The 26,665-nt window shown below is 36.4% G+C and overlaps 1 protein-coding gene across 1 annotated transcript in view; it reads left to right on the top strand.

The window, feature by feature from the left end:
* LOC105231935 (neural cell adhesion molecule 1) overlaps positions 1 to 26,665 on the top strand; it is a 246,667-nt gene that overhangs the window by 43,257 nt on the left and 176,745 nt on the right. The window contains exon 2 of the mRNA XM_049449667.1: positions 17,729 to 19,283. Within this exon, the coding sequence (XP_049305624.1) occupies positions 18,782 to 19,283 (502 nt within the window). The 5' untranslated portion in view covers positions 17,729 to 18,781. The remainder of the gene's footprint in view (positions 1 to 17,728; positions 19,284 to 26,665) is intronic.

Raw genomic sequence — 26,665 nt, 5'->3', positions numbered from 1 at the left:
TAAGTAAGTCGCCAGTCAAAGCAAAAATATTGCCTGTCAATTAAAGCAAAGCTGGATTACATCGAAGACAGCTAAGTTCTTTAAGAGGCATCAGTGTTGCCAAATTTATTATGATATATTCCAAAACAAGATGTGAAAGTATGGCAAATGCGAGTAAAGAACGATGTGAAAGCTATTTCTTGATTTTTCTTTTTCTTCGGTAAAACAGCTTTCGATGTCATAAATTAATAATTCATAATTGTAACTTTTATCAAAAGCTTAAAGGATTAACCTATTATCATACATTAATTTTAAAAGCTAACTAAAGTTAAAGTTTTTCTAGAGTGGTTAATACCTAAATTTTGAAAATAATAATATGACGCGTTTATTCTAACCAAAATTTGCTGAATAGAAATTATTTTCATTCCACTCTTTTTTTACTCCGTTTCGTTTTTCATAAAATAAATTAAACTTCTATGTCTAAATCCCTCTCCTTTTTTTTTTTTTTTTATCTCAAACTTAGATGAACATTTTTTCCCTATTTTTTTTTAATGTTGATTCAGTCCTTCTTAGTATTTATTGCCACATCTGGCCAACAAGAAATAAGGTAGGTCAGTAAAGTGGATATTTGATGAATTGCCTAGGTCTTTTAGAGGTTCATTGTGACATCGGATGGGGACTAAAGTCAACCTCACTGCGTTAATGTTTTATCTGAACCACCTTGTGCTGGCTAAGAAGTTCATAAAATTTGCACTGTGTAATTCTCCGTACCAACATCAGGAAAACCCTCGTCCGATAGTTTCGATTTTTTTTTATATAGAGCCTTAAAAAATTACACAGAAGATGCTCTCTCGTTTCCTTATTCTTGAAAGCCGACTACAATAGGTCATCATATGGTTATAGGCCAGTAGTCTACTGGTATATCTTCCAAATAAAATGTAAACCTGTTGGCACACCTACTTGAGTTCTGAGAAAGGGGATATTTTTTGAGGTTAGGATTTTCACTGCATTAGTATTGACAGATCACGTGGGGATTTCAGACCATGGTGCAAAGAGAGAAAGATGCTCAGTTCATCGCTTTGACATTTCAATCATGACATAGACTGTACTAACGAGCAACGCTTGCAAAATCATTGAATTTTATTACCAAAAATACTAGTGTTCGGTTCGAAAAAATTTGTTATCTGACAAAATTTGTTTCAGCGATGAGGCTCATTTTCTGGTTGAATGGCTACGTAAATAAGCAAAATTGCCTGCATTTGGGGTGGAATGAGCAACAAGAAGCCGTTCAAGGAACTGCCCAATGCATCCCGAAGAAAAATGCAATGTTTGTGTGGGTTGTATCGCTGGTGGAATCATGGGACCGTATTTTTTTCAAAGATGCTGTGGACGCAAACGTTACGGTGAATGGCGATCCGCTATCCGTTTCGATGATAAACAAACTTTTTGTTGCCAAAAATGGAAGAACTGAACTTGGTTGAAGGTGGTTTCAACAAGATGGCGCTACACACTGCCACACAGCTCGCGATTCTATGGCCATTTTGAGGAAAACTTCGGAAAAACAATTCATCTCAAGAAAGGACCGAAGTTCGGCCACCAAGATCATGCGATTTAACACCCACACAAAAAAAAATAGCCTTTAGACTATTTTTTGTGGCGGCTACGTCAAGTCTAAAGTCACAGAATAAGCCAGCAACTTTCCAGCTTTGGAGACAACATTTCCGGAAGAAATTCGGGCGTATTCGGCCGAAATGCTCGAAAAGTTGCCCAAAATTGGACTTTCCGAATGGACAACCTAAGATGCAGCCGCGGTCAACATTACAATGAAATTATACTTCAAAAAGTAAATGTCATGAACCAATCTAACGTTTCAAATAAAGAACCGATGAGATTTATGCAAATTTTATGCGTTTTTTTTTAAAAAAAACGTTATCAAGCCTTAAAATCACCCCTTTAATATATTTTTAAATTTTAATATGAGTAGTCAGAATATGAGTTCCATATTTCATTAATTTCACGTTTGCCGGCTTGTTCAGCAAGTCAGGAATTGACTTGACAGAGACGTAGTAGTTATAACATGTTTGTCGCTTAAATATATACAAATAGTCAGAGACATATAAATTTCATTCATCGATTACAATTGCAGGCTGGTACCTGCTTTGCCAAGTTCATTCCGCTTCACAGTTATTAGAAAAATCATTATTGTGTGACATATGTGTGAGTTATATTAACAGTTCACATCACTATTTGACTCTCTTTGTTGAAACCCCCAAAGTCTTTAGTGATTCCAGAGCCGCTTAGCTATCTGTATAAATGAGTATATCTCGTGCTGTGAGCACACCCTTTGTCAAAAGAAGAAGGTTTTTTTTTTTAACTGCTGTGGTCTCCCAATGCATGACACTGTCGTAGTTTTTGGTAGATGAAAGACTATTCTGGTTTCTAATTTTGCTGAGGAACACCGCCTGAACTCTTATCTAGTTTGAACACATCCGAGTAAACACTATTCCTGTTCGCCTTACCCCTTTTCCACTATTCTCTGGAAGGAAACGCAATATGTGGAACCAAAGTTTCAAACATCCATGATATTTGATAGAAACGAGAACTTACCAACTAAAAATTTCACAGACATAGATTTAAGAATATTTGCATGTTAGAGCCAAAATATATTATATATTTCGGCAGACAAGGAACGTCCTTTGTTAGAAACAAAATGAATGAAAGCTTTTCATTTAATTGCCTTTAAATGCATGGACGTAAGGCAGAGCAGTATTTATTAATATTTAGCTTAAAGCCACTCTCTTTTCTCCCACTGTGCAATTCTGTATATTCTACTATGGTGTTTTTCAAATTCTTTCTTTCCGCAAATCAAAAATAAATCTCAATTTTGTAAATTCTTGGTTTATGTGTCTCCAAATTCAACATACTCCCACTATTTCCCTCTTCTCCTATATAAATATCATTTTCTTTTAAATATAATAGAATTTCGTATGCTGGCTTGATACGCTTAATTAACAGATTTATGTGCTTTCAACTAGCACAGGTTCAGTTGCCACATATAAAACATCAAGATTTGTTTTCCAAAAGGAGGGACACTTAATAAAGCACCGTAATTGCATGGAAAGCCAAATCCCTTAAGTAAGTAATTGCCCAAAATACTCTTTCCACATATTTTCAATATACAATTTGGGCTTCATGTGCTGGATATTTTTGTTGAAAGCACTTTGAGCTGCAGCTAACTCAAGTGGCACTGCAACGAATGCATGCCGTTACTTCGAAAAATATTAAAATTACGTTATATGCGAAGCTTTTGTGAGTAAATAACACAGAGGCGCTTGTATAGTAAGCAAATATATATGTGTGTGTGCATGTGCAAATACTCTGTAATATTGTACAATATTTACTTGTTAATATTTGCTTGCTTATGCCACTTGTTAGTATTTGTTGGGGAGAATATTTTGAGACTAACTAAAGCACCATTCATGCTACCATTATAATTTATTACCCAAATGTCCATAAGAGTTGCAACATGCGGCTACAAACTGCAAGTATTGCCTATGCACAGGCGCACCGGCGCTGCTCGCCCCCATTTCAATTATATTTGTGGAATGTGAGGGAAATTTCGGCAGAAATATAATATTGCATAGAAGAGCATAAAGGATGCGCAAATATTTTGCACGACAATGCACGTTGCATTCACATGCGGCACATTCATGCGGAGCAAACGCAAAAAGTAAGAAAAAGATAGGAAAAAGTGTAAAAAAATTAAAAGCACTTTGGAGCAAAAATGCAAACAAAAGCAATGTGCGACTTTACACACACACACATGCGTATTTACATGCATAACACTTGAATATAATAGCAATAATAACAACAGTGCTGCTGCTGTTGTTGCTGCTACTGCTGCAAAGCTGTGGCGAGAGGCACGTACGCAGCACAAGAAAATATGCAGCAAGACATTTTTTCTGCCAAAGTGTTTGCGTACACAGATTTACATGCGACCTGAGGTGGCACACACACACACATACATACACATATATGTATATACCTATAAACTCACATACACGCATAAACACCGGCAAGTGCTGTGTAGGCAAGCATACTTGCAGGCGCTTAGACACACAGTAGCACAGCTGCCGCTGCCGGCTAGCGCACCGGCAGTCGAGTGCAGTGTGAGCGTTGTGTTTGCACTAAATACTGTAAGCTGGCGCAATTTTCTATGCATTTTCCCCGGGCAAAATATGCATAAAAGAATTTCCATATCAATTACAATTCATAATAATAATGTATCCGGGCGCAACGGCAGAGCAAATCAGATTTTTGCTGCATATTTGCCGAAGTTGCACGAGAACAGGGGAGCAGTGGCGGGTCGGCATATAAATATGAAGTGGAATATGCAAGCAAGTCAAGCCTATGCCACGGAAGTAAAGAAATCGTTAGCTAGGCTGGATTGCGGGGAGCTGGTTGTTGCAACAACGTGCTTGTGTGTGTATATGTGTGCGATTTTTTTCAAGTAATAGCTAGTGCTCGGTAATACAAGATCTGTTGATAGTATTGAAAGCGTATAGAAAACCAGTTCTTCACAGATACTTGTATGCTCGTGTGTGTGTGTGTGTGTGCGGTAAGCTGCAGCTGCATGCAGTGCTTAAAGTATATAGCATGCAAAATCCATTCTATTCGTACAGAATATGATGCTTATGAGAGCATAGTCAACTTGGAGCAGCAGGCAATGGGAGATATGTTGCCAACACTGCTTAAGTGCCAGTGTCAAACATAACGAGGTAGAGGAGCTGGAGTTGTTGTATAGACATATAAGTATCGTTACATATATATGTATGTATTGGAGTACTAAATTTATGCACATATATACATAAGTTTGGTTATGTGTATGTATATACCATATATTTGTGTGCATTTGAGTCTCCTTACAACTCGATTGATAATAATGATGAGCACTTGCTTGCAACTTCCAGTGCTCGCTCTCAAAAGCGCACATACATATATACTTTTATGCATTTGTTGTTACTGTTGTGGTTGTGAGCTGCTGTTGATAAACAAGCCAGCCAGCAAGTAAGTAAACAAATGCTATAGAAAATTTTTGCACACAAAAATAGCAGCGCCATCAGCAATTCATAACGGTATCCTTTACTCAGGCAAACATACATACAATCACACAAACCAATACATATCTACACACGTCCAGGCAGACAACCAGCCGCAGAGCTTACATTATAAAAGAGATTATCCATTACAGCATAATAAAAAATATGCAAATGTGTATGTGTGTGCGTGTGTGTTTACTCAATACATACGTGCCTTCTGTGTTGGCACGTAAAGCAGTAATTTGGGAAAAACGGATGTTTATGGGATCTCATAAAGTGTTTTCTGTTTTCTGTGTAGAGATATGTAAGATGCAATACAGGCAAGCGTTCGAGTGCATTGGCGAACGTACAAAAACACACAATCACACATACTTTTTTAACTTGCATTAAGTGGAAGTATACAGTGAGCAAGTTTTGTATTATAACATCATAAGTTGCTTGGCAGTCGAAGTAATTAGACTTGCGAAAGGTATTGAACGATATTAACTGGATTTGAATTTGAAGTTTTTTGAGTTTTAATTAAGGGGTCAGTAGGGTAATATTTTTTTCAAAATTTTTTTTTTTTTGCATTTTCTGTTTCCTTATACCCTTAGGACCCATGATATGTGAAATAGTTCTATTTTGGAATAAAAATTTCTATGAAAAAAAATGTCAAAAACAGGCCATATTACCCTACTGACCCCTTAAATGAATTATTGCAATAATTATAATTTTAGTTTCAATTTTAGTTTTAATTTTAATTCAAATTCTAATTTTAACGTAAATTTTCTTTTTAGTTTTAATTTTATTTTAATTTTTGTTTTATTTTATTTTAATTTTAATTTTAATTTTAATTTTAAATTTTAATTTTTAATTTTAACATTAATTTTAATTTTAGTTTTTATTTAATTTTAATTTTAATTTTAACTTTATTTTATTTGATTTTAATTTAATTTTAATTTTATTTAATTTTAGTTTTAATTTTAATTTTAATTTTAATTTCAGTTTCAATTTTAATTTTAGTTTAATTTTAATTTTAACATTAATTTTAATTTTATTTTAATTTTGATTTTAATTTTAGTTTTAATTTAATTTTAACATTAATTTTAATTTTAGTTTTAGTTTTAATTTAATTTTTATTTTAATCTTAATTTTGATATTGATTTTAATTTTAGTTTTAATTTTAATTTTAAGATTATTTTAATTCTGATTTAATTTTAATTTTGATTTAATTTAAATTTTAATCTTTTTTATTTTTATTTTAATTTTAGTTTTAATTTTAATTTAATTTTGATTTTATTTTAATTTTAATTTAATTTTGTTTTTAATTTGAATTTTATTTTTAATTTTAGTTTTAATTTTGATTTTTATTGTTAATTTTAATTTAATTTTGATTTTAATTTAATTTTAATTTTAATTTTAATTATATATAATTTTAAGTTTAATTTTATTTAAAATTTAACTTTGAAATATATTTCAAATTTAGTGATAATTTCAATTTTTATTATAAATAAAAATTGTATTTTATTCTTGTCCATTTTATTTAATTCAGATTAATTTTATGTAATGTAATATAATTAAAATCTTCTCAAGACTCTTCATATCCGTTTATTTTAAAAGCTGCTTTCTTTTATTTTTTTGATTTCCTTCTTCACTGCGCTGCCTTAAAGGCATTTTATCTGCATACATACTTATAAAAACTCTATGCAACCCATGCGCCTCCAACTATGTAAAGAATAGTCAGTTTAGTCTATAAGAGAAGGCAGGTAGCCAAATCGTTTGGTAATTGCATTCCATTGCAAAGGCATTTAGTTGTCATAAACAAAAGCGAAAATACACATGGGGTTGCTGCTTCAGGCTAGCAACATTATTTCAACTGGAGGGGAGAAGTGTAGCAAAAGTCAGATTGACGCAAATCTTACTTAACATCTTATATAACATGGTTATGAGACAATGTGTATGACAGTTAAAGCAAAATTTTTTTTTTGTGTTTTAATGATTATTCCGTTTTTGTGTAAGAAGCTTTAGGGAGATTAACTTCATTTAGTCTGTATTGTAGTTCTATGCAAAAATAGATACTTGTCCTATTCCGAAGTTTAAAAGTTTATTTTTATCATTATATAATACCTTTTTCGGAACAGGAGTTTTAGCAAAGTTATTAAATTAAACGAGTTGCTTATCATGTCGGTCTAAATATCCAGTGGATTTAAGCTGGAGAAGGTTTGTTCTCTAAGTTTTTTCCATATAACCGGGTTCTGTAAAAGTTTTGCTTGTAGTCTATAGTGTATCTTCATTGTTAAGGGAAATTGTGATTACATATTTAGATCGGTTCATAATCTTTGATATCTAAATTTATAGGGCCGATTATTAAGTATACATAAGTACTGTTTTCAGTAGTTTTGAGTAAAGTAGTTCTTGGGCTTATAAATCTTACCGGGTTAGTTACCATCGACACTCAAATGGAGTGCTAATGTTATCATTTCAAACCTCTGAATATGTTTCCATTACTGAATACTCTCAAATAAGATTTCGTATATGCAGCTTAGTCTTGACGGATATTTCATTCATTAGTGTAAATCTTTTGAATAACTTTTGATGAGTTACATTTCTTAGAAAAGAAGAACCCTAATGCTTCTTACTCCCCGAAAATAAAATAAATTTAATCTTATTTCGATATTTTCTATTAGAACTTGCTGAGCATAGAAATATTCTGTAGAGTAGTACCTAATCTTTCAAAGGACTTTAATGAAAATATATCCCAAGGCAGATTGCAATGTAATATTTTTCCGTCAAGTACCTTAAATGGCTATCTATTTTTCAAATGATAATGGCACTTCTGTATTGGTTGTAAATATTTTTCCCAATGCAGGCAGTTAATTGTTTCAGGACGAGTTCTTAACCACCACATAGAAGTACTTCTCAAAACAACTCTTACCTCACTTTCTTACGCATTTTAATCAAAAACAGCTTAAACTTTCACTCCATTCGAAATGTAAAGCAAGCATCTTGCATTTAGCAACATTCGCAGCTCTACAAGGCCATGCCACGCAACTCTCTGCAATTTTCCGTAAATTTGCTGCTATTGTCAACAACTCGACGAGCAAACCAAGCGATAACGAACTTCTAGAAAACAAATGGATGACAACAAAGATCGCAAGCAAGAGCGAGGCATTGCCACATTGTTGCAAGTATATGTGGCACAATTGAAGACGATGGGGTGAAGTTCATAAGTTTAAGTTGTTGGCATATGCAACAAGTCTTGCGTTGCTCACGCAGTTATTTGTAATATTTCGAACAAAGAAAGCTAGCATGCACTCGCAAGTGTATAAAAGCACACACACATATATACACATGCAAGTATGTTTTATGCGTAACCCTTCAACGACGGCAACGCGTGTCGACGCACGTGATCTCAGCGCGTTGGGAAGAAAGTTTTCAATAGAAACAAAGTGGCACAGCAGTGTGGAGAGTAGAAGTAAAGGATTATTAAGTTCTTTCAAACGCAAGTGCATTTAAATGCAGTGAAATCTGATTATAAGAAAGTCTTAACTGAGATCAAATCGTGCTTTCAAGCATAAGCACACATTTTTTTCTGTGGATATGACTTAAGAATAGAAAATATAAATGCCAAGTTCGAAATAAAGCAACTTCATTTGAATGCAAATTTCTTTGAATATCTACCGGCTTTGAGTGTCAAAAGTATGTGGATAAATTGCATTGCACTATACCTAAGATGTATATAATTATAACATTTACTTTTGTTAAAACAGTTTGCTCCAAAAATCTCGCTCAACTCACTCCTACTACTGCGAAAGATAATTGTAGCCACCATAATTTATTGTGTTTGAGTTTTAACTGGTCGAAGAAAGCAAACAGGAAACTTATGTAGGTAACAAGGCGCCAAACTCCATAAATGTGATGATTTTGGCAGTGCGTAGGTTGCTATATATATTTCTGGACTAGGCAACACTAAGTGTTGCCAGGTGCAATCTGACATTTCCATTGGAAAGTTTGACATTTTTCAGCATAACATCACTCAGAACGTTTTGTCATTTAATCGTGAATTGTTTTATTTACAGGGAATTAAAAAATTCATCTCGGCCAAAAAATGGAATTAACTCGTGAACATTTTCGTGCGATCATTTTTCACAACTTTCGTCGTGGATTATCACGACAAGAGTGCATCGATGAACTAAAATTTTTGTATGGCTATGAAGCACCATCCTATAGCACTGTGAAAAACTGGTACAACGAATTCAATCGTGGCCGACGCTCGCTCAAAGACGAATTCCGTGAAGGTCGTCCAAAATCATCCGTTTTGCCAGAAAACATCGATGCCGTACGTGAACTGATAATGCAAGACCGTCATGTAACATACCTTCAGATAGAGGCATGCCTATGCATTTCTCCCACCAGCATACATTCGATATTGCATGAACACCTGGCCGTAAAAAAGGTTTGTTCTCGTTGGATCCCGCACAATTTGACAATCGCTCAAAAAAAGGCTCGTGTGGATTGGTGTAAAGAAATGCTGAAAAAATACGATCGCGGTGCTTCAAAAGACGTTTATAAGATCGTCACAGGTGACGAATCATGGATCTATGCGTATGAGCCCGAAACAAAACAGCAATCGACCGTGTGGGTCTTCCAAGACGAGCCAAATCCAACGAAAAAAAAACAAAAAAAAAAAACATTTTCGTTGATAGATATGCCTATTTTCATTATTAGGCCAGAAATATATATTCCACATATACTTGTGAAGACATCCGGACTAGAAGTTGATATAGTTACTAGTCAAAGCTGATGGTTCGATAATATGCTCTTGGTGATTTGCTTATTATTTTTGGTAGAGAAATCTTATAGTTAATATATCTTAAATATTGTGAGTTCTCTCCTTAATTGGCGATCGTCAAAAATTGGTTTAAAGAGTTTCAATATGGTCATATGTCTTCATTTTAATCGCCATGTTAGGTTGTTCCAATCTTCGTTGAAGTTTTAACTAAACTGAAGTTAGTCCAAAATGTGGTGAAAAATAATCCCAGTTTTACAAACGACACTTATTTTCTAAACAAAAAAATTGAAATAAAATAACTAAGCATTCTTTTTTAATATAAATTTTTCATTTAAATTATCTAATTAAGCATTTTTTCATTTATCCACTTTTATTGACTCGATTCGTTTCCAGCTTATGTCCGACAAACAGATTAATTGCTTGCTTATTGATTGTCTCGGAGCGCAACCTCTCAGCTGTCACTTTAACATTTTGACAAACAGCTGATATTTTGCAAATAAACAAATTAAAAATGGAAGGAAGCATTAAAATGCTGCCTTGCTGCATTGAGGTTCAAACGAAAGAATTGGGTTTCATTAAAAATATAAATAATTTGGTGCTAACAGCGCTTCCAATTAGCTCCTTCACTTTGTAATGAGTGTCTGGATGTCATCCCGGCTGTTATTATTGTTACTTATGTATAAAGAGATATGATTGATGTTGATGCTAATACCTTTGGCTGCTAAAAGCGATTTCTGTATCAAACTAAGTGGTCCGTACTTTACTGGTAAGGTAGGAAGATGAATGAATGTCTCTCTTTTATTGCAAAATAAACCTGGTTAATAGGCCTTTTAAAAGGCAGAAAATATTTTGGCTCGAAATATTTTTTTGGAATTAAAAATATATGGTAACTATAAAGAACTCAGTATACCACGCGACTGGAAGGCCATAAAAATTTGTGTAGTTCTCTCACAGAACCGACTCTGTAAAATATTGTTTATCGATAATGTATACCTCTCAAAGAAGGGTTCCTATAACTTATTCAGAAGTGGAAACCTCTTTAGGAGATAATGCTGCTATTTCAACAGCATTACTGATTTTTCCCTGAGCTTTGATAGTAGAACATACTTGTTAGCTCCGTTCATCGGCTAAAACCTAAAATCTTATTCTGCTTAGAACCTTAATGCATAGACTATATTTTTTCCATTTGAGATGATCACTTGGTTAGCACTTATATTACAAAAAAAGCGAATTATTTTCCAGAGAACCAAGCTCTACCCTTATAAACCCAACTCATTGGCTTGCATGTCAACCAAATTACATTTGTTTCACTCATCACCACAATAAAAATATGTTCAGCAACAATATCGTAAAAAACGCGAGCTCTAATCGTATAATCATGTATATGACTATTTATTATTTCCACGTTAACACATTTCAATTTTTATCTAAATCCTGTCGCGTTAGCACCCATCCAAGCCAGGCACCGCTTAACGGTCATTCAGGCAAGAATTTTAAATTTGAGCAGCGTTAAAATTACAAAATGCCATTTAAAATGCAGTAACGGTAATTTTTATGCCAAGCATAAGCGAGTAAAAACATAATTCCGCCATTTGCGGGCGAGCAAAGGTTATCAAATGACCGGCTGAGGGGCCATAAAAATAATCAAAAATCGCAGAGCGACAAAAAAAAGCGATAGTACCAAAAAAAAAAAGCGAAAAAACAGTGAAAATAAAAAACAAAAAAACAACAACACCACGAGAAAACAATAACAACGCGTAGCAAATTGGTGTAGAAAAGGTAAAACCGTTTCGCCAGGCGAAGCGAGCTCATATCTCTAAGTACTAAAACATGCCACGGCGCTTAAATACGAATAAACACGCAGAGACATTGTTCCAGCGCACCAGCGCATTCATGTGTGAGTGTGTGGGTGCAGGGAGTCATAAAAAAGATATTGACCGAGCGCCTCAAAGGTGGCGAGTGTAAACATAAAAATCCGTAAAAGCACATAAAAGGCGATAACCTTCCTGATAACCGAAACGTAACCACGTCCTTGTCTTTTCCTGTATGAGTGTGTGTGTGTAAGTGAGTGCTTGCGCGCCTCAGTAGCTGGGTGCTGGCTAAGTGGACTCACTGCTGGCACGTATGCATATGTTGGGTCATATGTGGTGGTATGTGTAGGAAGCGGCATGCAGATAAATTTTAAAATATTAATGCTCCTCTTTGATTGCGCCACTCGTGGGCTGGAGTGAGCCGCCATTTGCGCTGACTAATTCAGCTGCTGTTATCCTGTTCTCCGCTTGTGTTATCCTGTGCAAGGACCGGCGTTTACCTGTTAGGTAATATTTACATGTGTAAGGCATACATATTGAGACAAATGTGCATATCTAAACCCGCGCTGATTTACACGCTTTGGCGCATGCTCGCTTAGATATTTCGCTGCTATCTTGGCCATAAAGCACTCCATTGGGAAGTAACTTTTTGAGTAATTACTTTGCCAGCGGATTTGTGTGCTAACGGGACGAGCAGCCAGCAACTCAGCTCGTTGCTACACACATATATATGTGTACATGTATAGCGGCTGCACAGTGGTGTGGTTTAATGCGCTTTTCGGTTAAAAAATAAATAAATTGATTGAAAAAAAAACTTTTAGTTGTAGTAAAATATTATCAACTCTTCACTTCTTAGTCTTTAATTTTTGAAAGTTTGGTAAAAAATTTTAATAATATACATACATAAAAATATAATATTTTTTAAAAAATTTTAATAAAAATATAATATATTTTAAAAAATTTTAATAAAAATATTTTTTAAAAATTTTTAATAATAATTTTTAATAAAAATATTTTTTTTTTAATTTTTATAAAAATATTTTTAAAAAATTTTAAAATATACATTGAGCATACTAACGAATCAATCAAATTAAAAGGATCCACAGTTTAAAAATTTCTGTAAATTAATCAACATTGACAGTGACAACTAGTATAACGGAGCTTTTTGAAAAATACTAAAGTGAGTTTTATTGAATAAGTTCCTTCTTTATAACTTTAGAATGAACTTCTAGATATATGATTTTCCAAAAACAAAAATATTGAAAAATTTAATAAAAATAATTTCTTCAAAAAAATCAGTCAAACCTGAGATTTATTCAAGTTTCGCTAATAAATAAGTTCTAGCAGATGAACTGGGAATTCAACATCCTAATTGAGAAATTTTCATTGAATTTTATAGAAAATGTTAATCTAAAATTACTTAGATCCGTATAGGTTACTTTAGGTAAATAGTGAAGTATAAATCATTCAAGTTGTAGTGCTAGGCCCGCCTGCCGCTGTGCCTGCCTAGACGACCTAAGGATGGACTAAAATGACCATCAGGCTAGATTAGGTTAGTCTGATAGACCAATGAGTCACGCATAGACCAATTTTGGTCCCGATACCATATAGAGTTCAATTACAAGGTCCATGAGTAGTAGCCAAGCTTTCGGATGCCTGCGCTTAACGCAAATTTTAGCAGACTCTGTGGCCTCTCTATCGATACCTTTTCCAGTGTGTCATACCGTGAGGATTCACAGCATAGTTTGGCCAATGAGGGCAAGTACACAAGAGATACTCCATTGTTTACCTGGTGTCTTGTTCTACACAATTCCTGCAGTATTCTCGATCTGTCAGCCCCATTCTGCCGGCGTGTGCCACCACTAGTGCCAAGGATGAACTAAAAAGACTGCTGTATATTGTTAATATGCAAATTTATTGAGGCGTCTTAAATCAATTCCAGCCTGATCACCTGATTGGTAGAAGGAATGATAATCAAGATGCTTCTATCTTAGTAGCAAAAGTTGAGGAGCGGAGTAAAAATTGTCTAAATTATTTTGCTATATTTTACTCTATGCAGCTTTAACAAGCTAGATAGATTGATATTTGAGGAATACACTGCAACCTGTCATCTATTATCACATTACAAAGCTTAACTCTGCACATATCAAATCGGCTTACTAGAACTTCTGAGTTAATGGCCAGTTAAATCGGGTGAGAAAACATATTACAAGTTCACTTATCGGTCTTAAGGTATCTTGCTAGGTATCAAGGTATCTAGCTTGACTCCTTCTTTTTGCGATTGCGAGGGAATCCAGGAGTATGTGCTTTGGTATCTCTGCGCCTTGGTTACAGAAGCGATACAGAACCTGCAATGACCTGTAAAAAATTCCAAAAGCTGATACATTTTTGCGATCAGCGTTTAGTTTCTTGAACCGTTTTGTGTTGAACTATCGCAGCAACAGCCCGCCTCTCGAAACTCAGGCACTTATTACCAGTAGTGCTTTCTACTGGCCTTTCCTCTTTCGATACCTCTTCTTGTGAAGTGTGGCCAATATAACTCAATGCGATGAATTTTGCTAAAACTAGTACTTACAGCGACCATTTGGTAGTCTGATGCAAATGTCAAATTAAGTTAAGAGTGCTCAACAGAAGATTCGTCCCTTAATTTACTCATTAAACTACGATCCATCAATGAAGGAGTTCACTGTGTTTCTTTCCAGCGACTCCACTACACTCACATATCCCTCAGAGGTATGTGTCAGGGGTAGAATTTCGTCGCGGAGCACCAGGTTATCAAGGATCCTGTGGAAGGGAAGAGTGTATTCTTTCTGATAAACCATTTAATTTTTCGCCAGGAAGACACCACTGTGCGTTGTTTTGAAACCAAACAAAAAAAAAAAACAAAAACATAGTATTGTACAACAACATTTTATTGCACCTTCAGGATATGGTGGCGCGTTTGTTGTGGGCAAAGCGAAAGTAAAATCACCCCACCGTTAGCGCTGATCCGCAAAATTACTAACACAGGAGCTATTAGTATCTCATGGCCGTTGCCTGAATGCTTGCCTCTTCCAGTCTGTGTGTGTGTTTATTGTATGCGCGCTCATAATGCAAACGATAATTATTAGCATCGGGCGACTTTTGTAGCGACTTTTAATGGCTTGCTGGCTTGTTGACTGCCCAACGATGGCTGCCAAGTTTGCTTTATCTGCATATATCTGTATACGTATGTGTGTGTGTGAGTGTACTGAGTGTACTTACATATGTAGTGCCTTTGTTTTCTCACAATGCATGTGTTTGTGTGTGTTGCCTTGTCTGCTGTCGCAACTTTGCGGTTAATCTAAATTTATAACTTCATTTTTTCGCCATTGAATGCCGAGCGCCGCCTGCCCTTCGGCGGTCCGTCTGCCAGAGTTAATATATACACGCTCAACTTGTTTAACTGCATATAATACGCTGGTAATGCCACCTAACCCAGATTTGGTCTTTTTGTTTTCGTAAATTGTTGTTGCTACTGTAATTTTACGGCACGTGATAATGAAATAATTTCAGTTTTTGCTTGTAGGCATTGTGCCAACAACATTTTCGTACTCCAAGCGGGGTTTTTAATACAATATTTTTTTTGTTGGTTTTGCTTGCAGCAAACGGTTGTAATATATATGTAGATATGACGTTTCTCTCTCACTTTTTTATGTATATGCAGCATATATGCATATTTCGCCATTGCCTCTGTGGTCATGCAGCTTCCAGCGTAACGAGCGTGTGTGCTTTCATATATTACATCCATAAAATGGAAAGTAGTTTCGAAAGTTTGGTAATTGAATATTTGGTAATTGCACTTCGTGGTCTCATTTCTGGTTGCAAAATTAAATTTGTGCACTTTAGCGTCACTATAGTAATATTAATTTGTAATAAAAACAAAATATCCGAAAATGCAATGTTTTAAGTTTGTCGAGAAAAAATTGTAGTGAGAGTTGAGGAGCTTATACAATGGAATGGCATATACTTCAAATATATATGAGAACAAAATAGTAAACACTAAACTGTTTTAGAGGAATACAATGATATAGGTTGACCAGTGTTTAATGCTTATGGTTGTGACTACTTTTTTTTTCTACTAAGTAACTGTAATGGTTTAACATTCTATCGAGCTATTCAAATACGACGGTGAGGAATGGAAAAGCATCAGCTTCTTTGCGAGATGTGGTAGGAAGAAAGGAAGCCCGATGAACTGAAGAGTGCTCTGGCAAATCCAAAAAAGGGGAAATTCCATAATCTGCGCCAGCTTACGTACAATAAGTCTCCCTAATATCGCTTATAAGGTCTTATCGAGAGTAATGTATGAAAGAGTGATACCCACCGTCAACAAACCGATTGTATTTTATTAGTATGGCTTTTGATTTGAAATATCTAAAATCGACCACATTTTTACCGTGTACCAAATCTTGGAAAGTACCCGTGGTTATGACCTTCGTCGATTTTAAAGCCGCCTTCGACAGTACGAAAAGGCACTGCATCTATGCTGCCATGTCTGAACTTGGTCTCCCGGCGAAGCTGATATGCCTGTGTAAGATGGTGTTGAACGTGTGAGTTCTTCAATTTATTGCTGGAGAAAATAATACGAGCTGCAGAGCTAATTAGAGAAGGTAATATCTTCTATAAGAGTGCACATTGATATCTTTGGCCTCAACAAACCGTGTTATCTTCTTTCTCCAGACTGGATAAGAAACCGAAGCGTCTGGATATGGTTGTAAACGAGCACTCTTGTCAACCGGTGCTTCTAAAAAGTAAATTTCTCTCCCAACAAACAAAGACCAAACTCGTTATCCCCGTTCTGATATATGGTCATCATCTTATAAGTCAGCCTTAGAAGTGTTCGAGGGAAAGGTTTTAGAAGATTATGGTCCTTTACGATGAGCTGTAAAGACAGCGGCTGGGATGGCTAGGTCCTGTTGCCCGGAGAGAAGAGAATATTTCAGCCTTCAAGGTTTTCGATACAGCACCTGCCGCTGGAAGCAGGAGAAGAGAAGACCTCACCCCTGGAGAGATCAGGTGGAGAAGAACCTGGCGGCACTTGGTATCGTGAATTGACGTCCAAAAGCAGTGTAAAATGGCATTAAAGAAGAAGAAGAAGAAGAAAACTTTAAAGAATGTGAAATTTAGAAATTTAAAAAAGTTTGCTGTCTATTACAACTGCATGTAATAGAGTTGCCACATTTCCAAAAATTTTTAAACTAAGCAAAATATTATAAATTATGAAAAAAATATTGATTAATGGGTGTCAAGTGTAAGGCGTTGAAGAAAACCTCCCAATAAATTTTTAATAGTATTTGATATTAAAATGTTTTCCAATGGGTTTGCCTTCAATTGAAAAACTAAGCTTTTATTATGCATTAATATTCTTCTAAAATACGACTAAGAGCAGATTTGAGTTCAGGTGGGCGCTTATGGTTGAGCAAAATGCCAAAAATTTAAATTGCATAAATAAAGTTTATGTTTTTACTGTCGAATGATTATCAAGAAAATATTAATAATTATTCCAAGATTTTTTTGTGTTATTTATTTCACAAAAAAATAGCATGATTAAAAGAAATAATCTTTTTTCAATAAAGAAATTTTAAATTTATAAACGCCTGTTTATTGTTTTATATTATAGTGTTTCTGTAGACCACATAATATTTAAAAATCTTTAACATTTAAGTATTTAATATTTTTTTAACGCGCTTCATATCAGAGCGAAATCAAAGCAGCGTGTGAAAAATTAAAAATATAAGCTTAAAAATTAACAATTTTGCACCTGAGCGCTAACGTTTCACTTTGCATTAAAACTAGATTTATGTATCATTAATTTATTACTTTAATTTGGCCGCATAAACAAGTAGTAAATAATCAAAATAAGCAATTTGCATGATATTTACGCGCCTCGCCAAATAAAATAACATCAAAATTCTTTTTTAGACGCAACTATTGCGTATAAATATTTAAATACAATATTTTCACACACACACACATACACATAAATATATATTTATCGCTTGTGCATAATTTTAATATTAATTTTTTTATTTTTCGAATTTAATTTGCAGGCGACAGCATCAATCCTCGTTAAGCAGCGCGCGCGCCAGTGTGTCAGTAAACAATTGCAATAAATCAAAGCTTGTCAGCGATTCTCCCGAGTGTTCGGCGGCAACAGCGCGAATTCGGGCTCACCTGCCGCACTGTTTGTGGCATTAGTGCGCTTGTGTGCATGCCGCCGCGCGGATATGTGTCATTTTGTGGCGTGAACGTGTTAAAAATTAATTTGCATAAATAGCAAATATTTCATGTTGACAGAGTAAATATTTGCCAGCATATGCAGGTGGCAATGCTAAAAATCGTGCAATAAATTATAGCGCGACACATTTGTGGAAAATTGCAACTTTCAGCGCATACTTAATGCGAAATTTATGCATTTATTTATTTATTTGGGTTTAATGAAGAAAAAAATGCGGAAAAGTAATTAAAAAAAAAGCAAACTGCAATGAGTAATTGATTAATAGCGGTGACAAATTAACAAATGTATAAACGCATAAATAAGTGCATACACGTGTGTCTAAGTGTTTGTGACGGTGGCGTATATGAAAAACTGGCCGCAGCGCCTATGCATATGCAACGTGCAGCTTAAGCGTGTGCTTAAGCAGTGAGGAGGCGCAACAATAAGCGCATTTAAGGCAAACTGAGTGGCGGAAATAAAGTAAATTATAAAGTGAATAAGAAAAGACAGGAAATTCGTGAAAGCGCCGCTCATAAAAATGGACAACAAAAGCGCACAGCAAGCGCGTAGAGAGTAGAGAAACAATATTTTATAAAAGCGTAAAATTAAATAACAAAGCCACTTAGCTTAAGCTGCTTGGTTTTTGCTTCGAAAGCGGCTGGGCCAGCGCGGAAGTGGCAACACAAAGCGAGTTTAAAGCAAGTATAAAATTGACGTTAAAGCAGTGCTCTTTCACATACATAAAAGAAGAAGCCATAAAAAAACTGCCAAAACAAAGCGGCCGTACGTTAATAAACCACAAACAAAAAATAATTAACAAAAACCAACAACAATCACAGCCTTTGCTTACAGCCACGCGCGCTCAAGTGTGCCCATTTTCGTAACAATGCGCATAATTTCGCATAGCATACGTTACGGCGCGCAAGCTTATGCCGCCAACGCGGCGCATACAATTAACAAAAGCACAGTAGCTACACTACCCACCGTCATCACCTCTAGAACTGCCAGCACCGCTACCACTGCCATCGCTACGAAACAGACATCGACTCAAGCCACCAAAATCTTTGCAAACATTGCGCCACAGCAGCAACGCAGCGCCAGCGCATTGTCCGTTGACGCATCACCGTTAGCTGTGCCACAATTGGCCAGCGCCACCACGTTGCAGGCAGCCGCTGCGCCAACAACAGTTACGTCAGCAGCCACACACCAATCGCAAACGCAGTCGGTGTCGCAGTCGCAAAACTCACTATCAGCTACGGCAATTCCACGTCGCTCCTACGCTGCACAATTCAGAATGAATTGCCCCATTTTAATTGTAATTAGCCTCGCTTGTATCCTGCATGCCGGTCTGCTGTGGCATGGCGCAAGTGCAGCAATTTCAAATCGAGGTAAGTGCCGAATACTTACGTCGCTGATGGCGTGCGTATGTTAAAAGAATTTAATTAAAAATAAAAATAAGGAAGCAAAAGGAAAGAGATAAAAGAATTATAAATTAAAGAAACAACAACAAGAAAAAACGGCAACTTCGGTTGCACCGAAGCTATTTTAGACATCTCATACACAGAAGTTTCCGTTCAAGAGCTTATATTGGCTGCTATATGCTATTATTATCCGATCTGAACAATTTCTTCGCATAACGTACCGTTATTTTAGAAAATAGACCATGCCAAATTTCTTGAAGATATCTCGTCAAATGGAAAAGTTTTCCATACAAGCACTTGGTTCCGATTGTTCAGTTTGTATAACAGCTATATGCTGTAGTTCTCCGATCAGAACAATTCCTTTAAAAATTACATAAATGTCTTAGAAAATAATCCGTGTCAAATTTCATGATGGTATCTCGTCATATGAAGAAGTTGTCCATATAAGAACTTTTATTTAATCAGCCAGTTTATATGATAGCTATGGGTTTTAGTTCTCTGATCTGAAAAAATTCTTCGGAGACTGCTTCATTGCCTTAGAAAAACATTCGTGCCAAATTTTATAAAGATATCTCGTCATAAGAAGAAGCTTTCCATATAAGAACTTGCCTTTTTTCGGTCAGTTTGTATGGCAGCTATATGCTATATACGTCCAATCTAAACGATTTCTTCGGAGGTGGCATCTCTATATTAGGCAATCATCCATATAAAATTTCAGGCAGATATCTCAAGTAATTAACAATCTTATCATAAAAGTATGTGATTACGATCGTTCAGTCTGTATGGCAGCTATGCTATAATAGGCCGATGCTATAATAGTCCGATATCGGCAGTTCACAATGAACACAAAGGGGAAGCCTCTTTTTGAGAAAAACACTTGTATCTCAGATTTATTTCTAAATATTGAGGACTATAAACTTCGTGGCAAACCTAGGGTACATCAAGTTATAATAAGAAAATAACAAGAAGAAAAAAAATTAAAAAATAAAAGATAAAAGAAAAAAAAGTAAATAAACAATAAAAAGTAAAACAAAGAAAAATAGATAAAAGTGAGCAGAAAAGAAGAAGAAGAAAAAGTTTGCGTAAAAATCTCACTCCGCGCCTTGAGATATGCAACGCATTTGAATTCACTCACAAATTTGCCATTATTTATGCGGATTTCTGTGCGTACGCGCGCAATTGCTGCAATTTCCATGCAAATTCAGCACATTAGTTGTAGCACTGTTCTCTCTTTTTAAAGGAAACTTTACTTTTTGCAATTTTTCGCTTTTATTTAAAACATACACATCCTTTGCTATGTTTACTCAGCGTCTGAAAAGCGTGCGAAATGAAATCAGGCAGTTGCTAAAGTCGCATAAAACACGCTTTTCAATGCGCTCGTAAGTGTCTTCATTTATGAAACCGCAAAATAAAGCGAGAAAAGCGAAAAACGCTTAAACAAAAGTGCTAAAAAGTGTGTTTAAATGTGTGCGCGCCTGTAAATAATTCACTACAATGCCACTATATCATATATTTAGACTAGCGTGAGCACTCAGTATATAACAAATATACTACATACTATGTGTGCCGTGAAAACAACTACAAAAAATAAATATAGTATATATATATATTTATATATATCGCTTAAATCCGCTCCATTTAAGCGTCAGCTTCCACGTTTTTCCTTTTACTTCCTGCCTTAGTTTATCTCGACTGACTTTCGCCTTTGCACAACCTTCAGCGTTGCCACCAAACACACACTTTCACAAATATTTTTCGCATGTTTTATTCCCTTCTAGCTTTGCTTTTGCAGTTTCCTTTGTTTACACTCGTAAATGCTTAAATCCTAGTCGTCGAAATAGGTTGCGTAAGCTGGTTGCCACGCCGCCGGTTCGCTTCGCCGCACATCCGCCCGGCATACCAAGTAGCTGCAAGTCGCGGCTGCTTGCTTCTAAAACGCATTTACACAAATACCACGCTATGCACACACACACACAGGCACAGAGTTACACGCGCAACCACAATGCGCGTGGAAAACACCAAAAACCACTCGAAAGTTCAAATCCCGCTTTGAATCTGCTGTGTGGCGCATACACTTGAAAATTATTCATAAAATGGAGTAGATAAAATATTAAATTTTAGAGAAAAAAATGGAATATTCTAAAATCTAAAAGTGTTAATATTGTACATTCGATAAATCTCATTTAGTTTACGGGATCACATCAGTTAGCAGATCCATCTTCCAGTGAGATATTCCTATATCGATATCGCCACGTGTCAGGCTAAGCTAAAGCCCTTGTTATTTATTCATTAACACTACACTTTCAATGGAATGATGGCAAGCCTTGGATTCCTAGATTCAAATTGCAAACTAAAAATTTTTGGACAGAGTCATGTCGAACATAATTTTTGGTCTATTTTTGCCGCAGAAAAAGCTTCTCATTAATACCCTTACACTGGTAGGAATTCTCTGCTGAATCCTTCAGAGAGTGCCAACTGGTAATGGAATCCTCAGTATCACGATGACCAGTTGAATAGGTCATGCGACCCGTGCGGAGAACAAACCTGACGGGGGGTCCTTAACCCTACACCTGTGGTTTCAGATTATAAACCAAAACATCAAAAATATGATATTGAAGGAGTCCGGTTCTCCTGGAAAAAGGTTGGAAGGAGCTAGAAGTTCCGTAAAGATGGCAGTGTTTTCAACGAGCTCGATAGCAGCCGGCAAAAACAAAGAAGCTAAGTTTGGTCTACGTGCAAAGGCTGACACCAAGTCTGGAGCTGAGCCCAGCTTACTTCCACGTAGACTAAGTATGGTAACAAAGCAGAGAGGGAAAGCTTATACAAAGAGAAGCTGCTAGAGTGGATCTGCCAAAGAATGGCATATATAGCTATAGCAAGGTATGCGTAAAAATGTCCTATCGCCTACCTGCTCAGAAATTAGCTGCGACTGCCAACCAGTGAAGAGTTTAGTGGCTCCAAGAGGTCATTGATTCTACCTAATTTCAGCTAAGGAGGCTCTGATTTCAGCTAAAAGGTCGAGGATAAATGAACACACACTAAATCGTTTGCTGATATGGCGCTGAATCCGCATTATCATTCGTGTACTGAGTAATAATGACTTCGTAAGAAAAAAATATCAGAGCCCACAGGAAGTGGGTGCAAGTTGCGCTGATAGACGTGACGCTGAAAGTGCTTTTAAGCCAGCTGGGTCCGCCACCGTCATGCACAGATGCATTCCACGGCGAAATATCAGTCCAAATGTATAAAGTTGACTCACTCAAGGTTAGGAGTTTCACCGCGGAGCTAGGTAGCGGTCGACAAGAAGAACATTCCATCTAGGCCAAGGAAAAGAGTATGGATGGCGAGAACACTGGATCAGCTCATTAGCACCTGTAATTTAAATTTGTTAACAGAAGAGTGGAAATTCGTTAAGAGTTTCAGGACTCTACAGGAGACTTTAACGAACTAGGCGGCATGCAATGGGTACTCGACATACGCTACTAACTTTATTAAGAATTTATTAAGATTAACTAAACGTTTCAAATGTTATTTCTCGGTAATCCGAGTAACTTTTCTGCAGGTGCAGTTGCACTCCAAATATGCCTCACGCGCAGTTGCATGCAGCTAAGCCGCGACCACAGCACCGCAGCAAGCGCAAGCTGCAAATGGCAACAATTAAGCGGGCAACATTAACTCAACGCACCACCGCAACGCATACAGCAACAAATTTTTGACAGTAACAGAAGACTTCGCTGCGAGTATGTATTTGAGTTGAAGGTGGTTTGAACCTGCGAGGCATCCACAGGCGGCTGCTAATTGTTACTAGTAAAGGGATACTAAGACTAAGCTTTGCTGCTCTGCCATGTTATGCTGTGCTCTGCGGTGCTATATACTAGGCTATTATCTGCTACGATCTGCCAAGTTGTGTTGAGCAGTTAAGTTAAATTAGGTTAGGTGGCTGATCTTTAAAAGGTGGTGGGGCTCACACATAGAGTGTTATGCGCAGTCATTTATGAAGCTAAACGAAAAACTTCTTTACCGTCAACCACTGAAATTTGGAACTTGCTGAGAGCAAAGATTTCTCTAGGACTCTTATGGATTACCCTTGGCTAGCAGGACCTTGAGACCGCACAGCTGCCGGTAGTTGACCAACGTTTGCTGAGTCTGAGGCGCAACGTCCAGTACTACACCACAAGAAGCCAACAGACCTCCCAATCGTTCCAATCCAGCAGGTTTTGGGACTCAAGTAACTGTCCTAGCAACCACATCAGTCTTACAGTTTCCTGCAATCATAAAATAGCTTGATGCAAGTGATAAGGAGTTCAGACAAGCCTTCACGCGTTTTGAGTCAGCCTACTACCCTACCTACTACCGGAGGGACTAGTCTCCGCTCTGAAAGAAGCTATGCTTGGAGCAGTATTTCTACTGCTATCTTTATGGCATTTCACCTCCGCTTGAAAGATGCTGCAATAGTCAAATAGCCCAAAACTGGAGCAGCCACAAAGCCTTGATTCACACAAAAAAAAATGTTTCGAGCAATACCATGCTATGAAAGTACTACGCTATGCCAAACTACACTGTGTGGCACTGTGCAATATTCGCCTAAATATTTGCTTTTGCAGTACCCCCCTCCGTATTTATGTATAATGGTTTACTAAAGCAGGGCGAAAGGCGTGCGCCATGTTGCAAAGTAAATACTTTTTACCTCACAGGTAAATTACATTGCGGAAATGAGCTTAATACCGCCACATTTTGAAGCAGTCTATTTTCACATTTGGTTTTGTTGTGCATTCACTTTCAACGGCAACAATTTTTCAAAGCTTGCTTTATACCAACCACAACTACATTAAAAGCTGTACGTATGTATGTATTTGTGGCGGTAGTTTGCTGCGCCTCTGAATGCGTTAGCTCCTCTGCGCATACGCAGCTTACTCACTTCCTACGGCACGTACGCGCTGCAACTGTGCGGCTATATTTTTTATGCATTACGCACATTATGTCGGCTCTCGGCTTTTTCCTCTCTTTTCACTATATTCTTAAAAGTAGTTTGCGTTCTCGTTCCCGCTATCCTGCCCGCATCTCGCCATGCATGAATCAGTGTGTTGGACTACGTGCGGTGGCTGGCTGTTGTTTAACTTTTAACTTGACACGAATATGTATGTGCAAGCACCGCACGAACTTATTCGTGTGCTCGCAGACCCAAGAAAGTAAATATAAAAACAACTACAACAAGCAGGGGACAATTAAAAAGTTATCTTTGCGGCAATGCGTGGGAAAATACTTAAATTCTTGCGAAAAGAAAATTGTGTGTGTGTGCGTGTCTTTCTGTTGTAGTCGCTTTACTTGTATTGTCGTTGTTTTCGTTTTTTGGATTACTCACATGCGTTTGCCAAAATACTGGAAGTTCTACGTTGATCTACTTAACATTCGAGTTAATTATTTCGCATTAGTTTGAGCGTTTTCCTGAAATAATTGTGTTCATATGTACAAAAGCGCTTGTGTCTATAGAAAACTAACCTGCAAAGGTTTTTTAAAAATTTCAAATATTTCACTTTGCACCCCGCGGCACCACATATTCTTTCGAAAACTTCTTATATAGACCAGGGTAGATAACTTTTGTAAATCAAAAATCATAGTGGTTAGTGGGTTTCATCAGATTTCATTTCAGAAACGAAAAATAAAATACCAAAAATTTAGTGATAAATATTTTACCGGCCATGTGAGGTTCAGAAAATGAAGGGGAGGCGGTAAACTCAAATTTTATTCGAAAAAACCAAAATAACAAACTTTTTTTCACAAAATTTGGTGGAAACTTTTTTATTATTTTTTGTTAGACTGATAATTTTACTCGGTTTACCGTACTATTGTGGAGGGTTATGAAACCGAATACGTACTTTCAATAATAGGGCTCTTAATATGTCCTTGTGGGAACAGAATATTTCGCATATAGTCAGAGATCTTACTGGCATTGTTGGAATATCGAAAGGATCGGTGAAAACCATTTCAAAAGATCTTTTGGGCTAAAGGAAAGTGAAATCACGATTGCTTCCAAAATCACTCAATTTTTTCGAAAAAGCGTCGCGTTAACGTCTGTAAAATAATGTTTTCTAACTACCAGGATGACGAATTGTCTTGGATCTATGCTTACGACCCGGAAACAGACGATCAATCAGCCGACGAGCCAAAGTGGCAAAAGGTGAGTGTGCGTCGTTTGCGCCTCGTAAAAAGACACATTCTGCATTGATTCTTCGTGAGTTTCCGCCAAATTTTCAACAATATCGCAACCATCGTATTTGCTCCGCGGAAATCGCATTAAAGGCTATTCCGGGAACTGACTTTAACAACTGTTTTGAGGATTGGAAAAATCGTTGGTGCAAGTTTATTTGGGCCAAGTGAGATTACTTTGAGAGGGATGACATAGATTTTGTATATAGTATACGTTTTATGGATCATAAGCCTTACTCCATCCAAAGGTTTACCTCAGCACTACTTTGTATTCTTCATAGTTGAACAATATTGCCTTTATCCCCTATTATGAGCTTAAGTTTATAGCTTCTATCATCAATATAAAAGTTGACGGCGGTCTTTTCCAGTCTTTAAAGGATGTTAAATCGACCATGTACTTTGGAACACAGACAGTGGAATTTATGATTTGTCTAAATGCGATAATTACTTAAAAAAGATTAAGCCAGTAACATCAATAGGTCTCATATATTATTAACTATTTCGTGCAGTCTTCTCCATGAGGCAAATAGTGTTACACTTTTTATGAACAAATGGAACAGTGAACGCTTTCAACTAATATTTGAAAGCCAGAAGCACTTTGAAAGCTTTCTGACGATACGGTTACCAAAACACAGCTATTTTCACAGTAGCTTACCATTTTTCAAAAATGATTTTGCTTAGAATTGATGCAATTCATATATCGCAAAGCATTTGCCGAAACTCATATATTCTATAGAGACGAGTCTTCTTGCGCTATTTTCCAAAAGTATACACATGCCCCTACAACACAAATGCAAACACAAATACGAGTACAAGGTTCAGCTCAAACAAAGCCAATCCTTTCTACACCGACAACGCTTATGAATGCCACTGTCAGTTCAAAGCAAACTCGAAACTTCGCCATTCCAAAAAGAGCACACAATATGCCGGAAGCTACGCGATAGCAACATCTTGAAATTCCGGTTAAAGGCAAGCGTTTATTTCTTTTTATTTCGCAAGAGTTTTCATTTGCACGTACAGTACATACACATATATTCGGATTTTGGCACTCAGACACATACATACATATGTAACAGTGCCCCAGTTTGGGCCGCTTGCATAAGCGCTTGGCAAGAGTTGCAAATTTAATTAAGTTCAACTAC

This window comes from Bactrocera dorsalis, chromosome 2 (assembly GCF_023373825.1).
Source record: "Bactrocera dorsalis isolate Fly_Bdor chromosome 2, ASM2337382v1, whole genome shotgun sequence".
Taxonomy (NCBI): Eukaryota; Metazoa; Arthropoda; class Insecta; order Diptera; family Tephritidae; genus Bactrocera; species Bactrocera dorsalis.
Note: the sequence above shows the minus strand (reverse complement) of the source record. Positions and strands in the feature narration are given on the sequence as shown.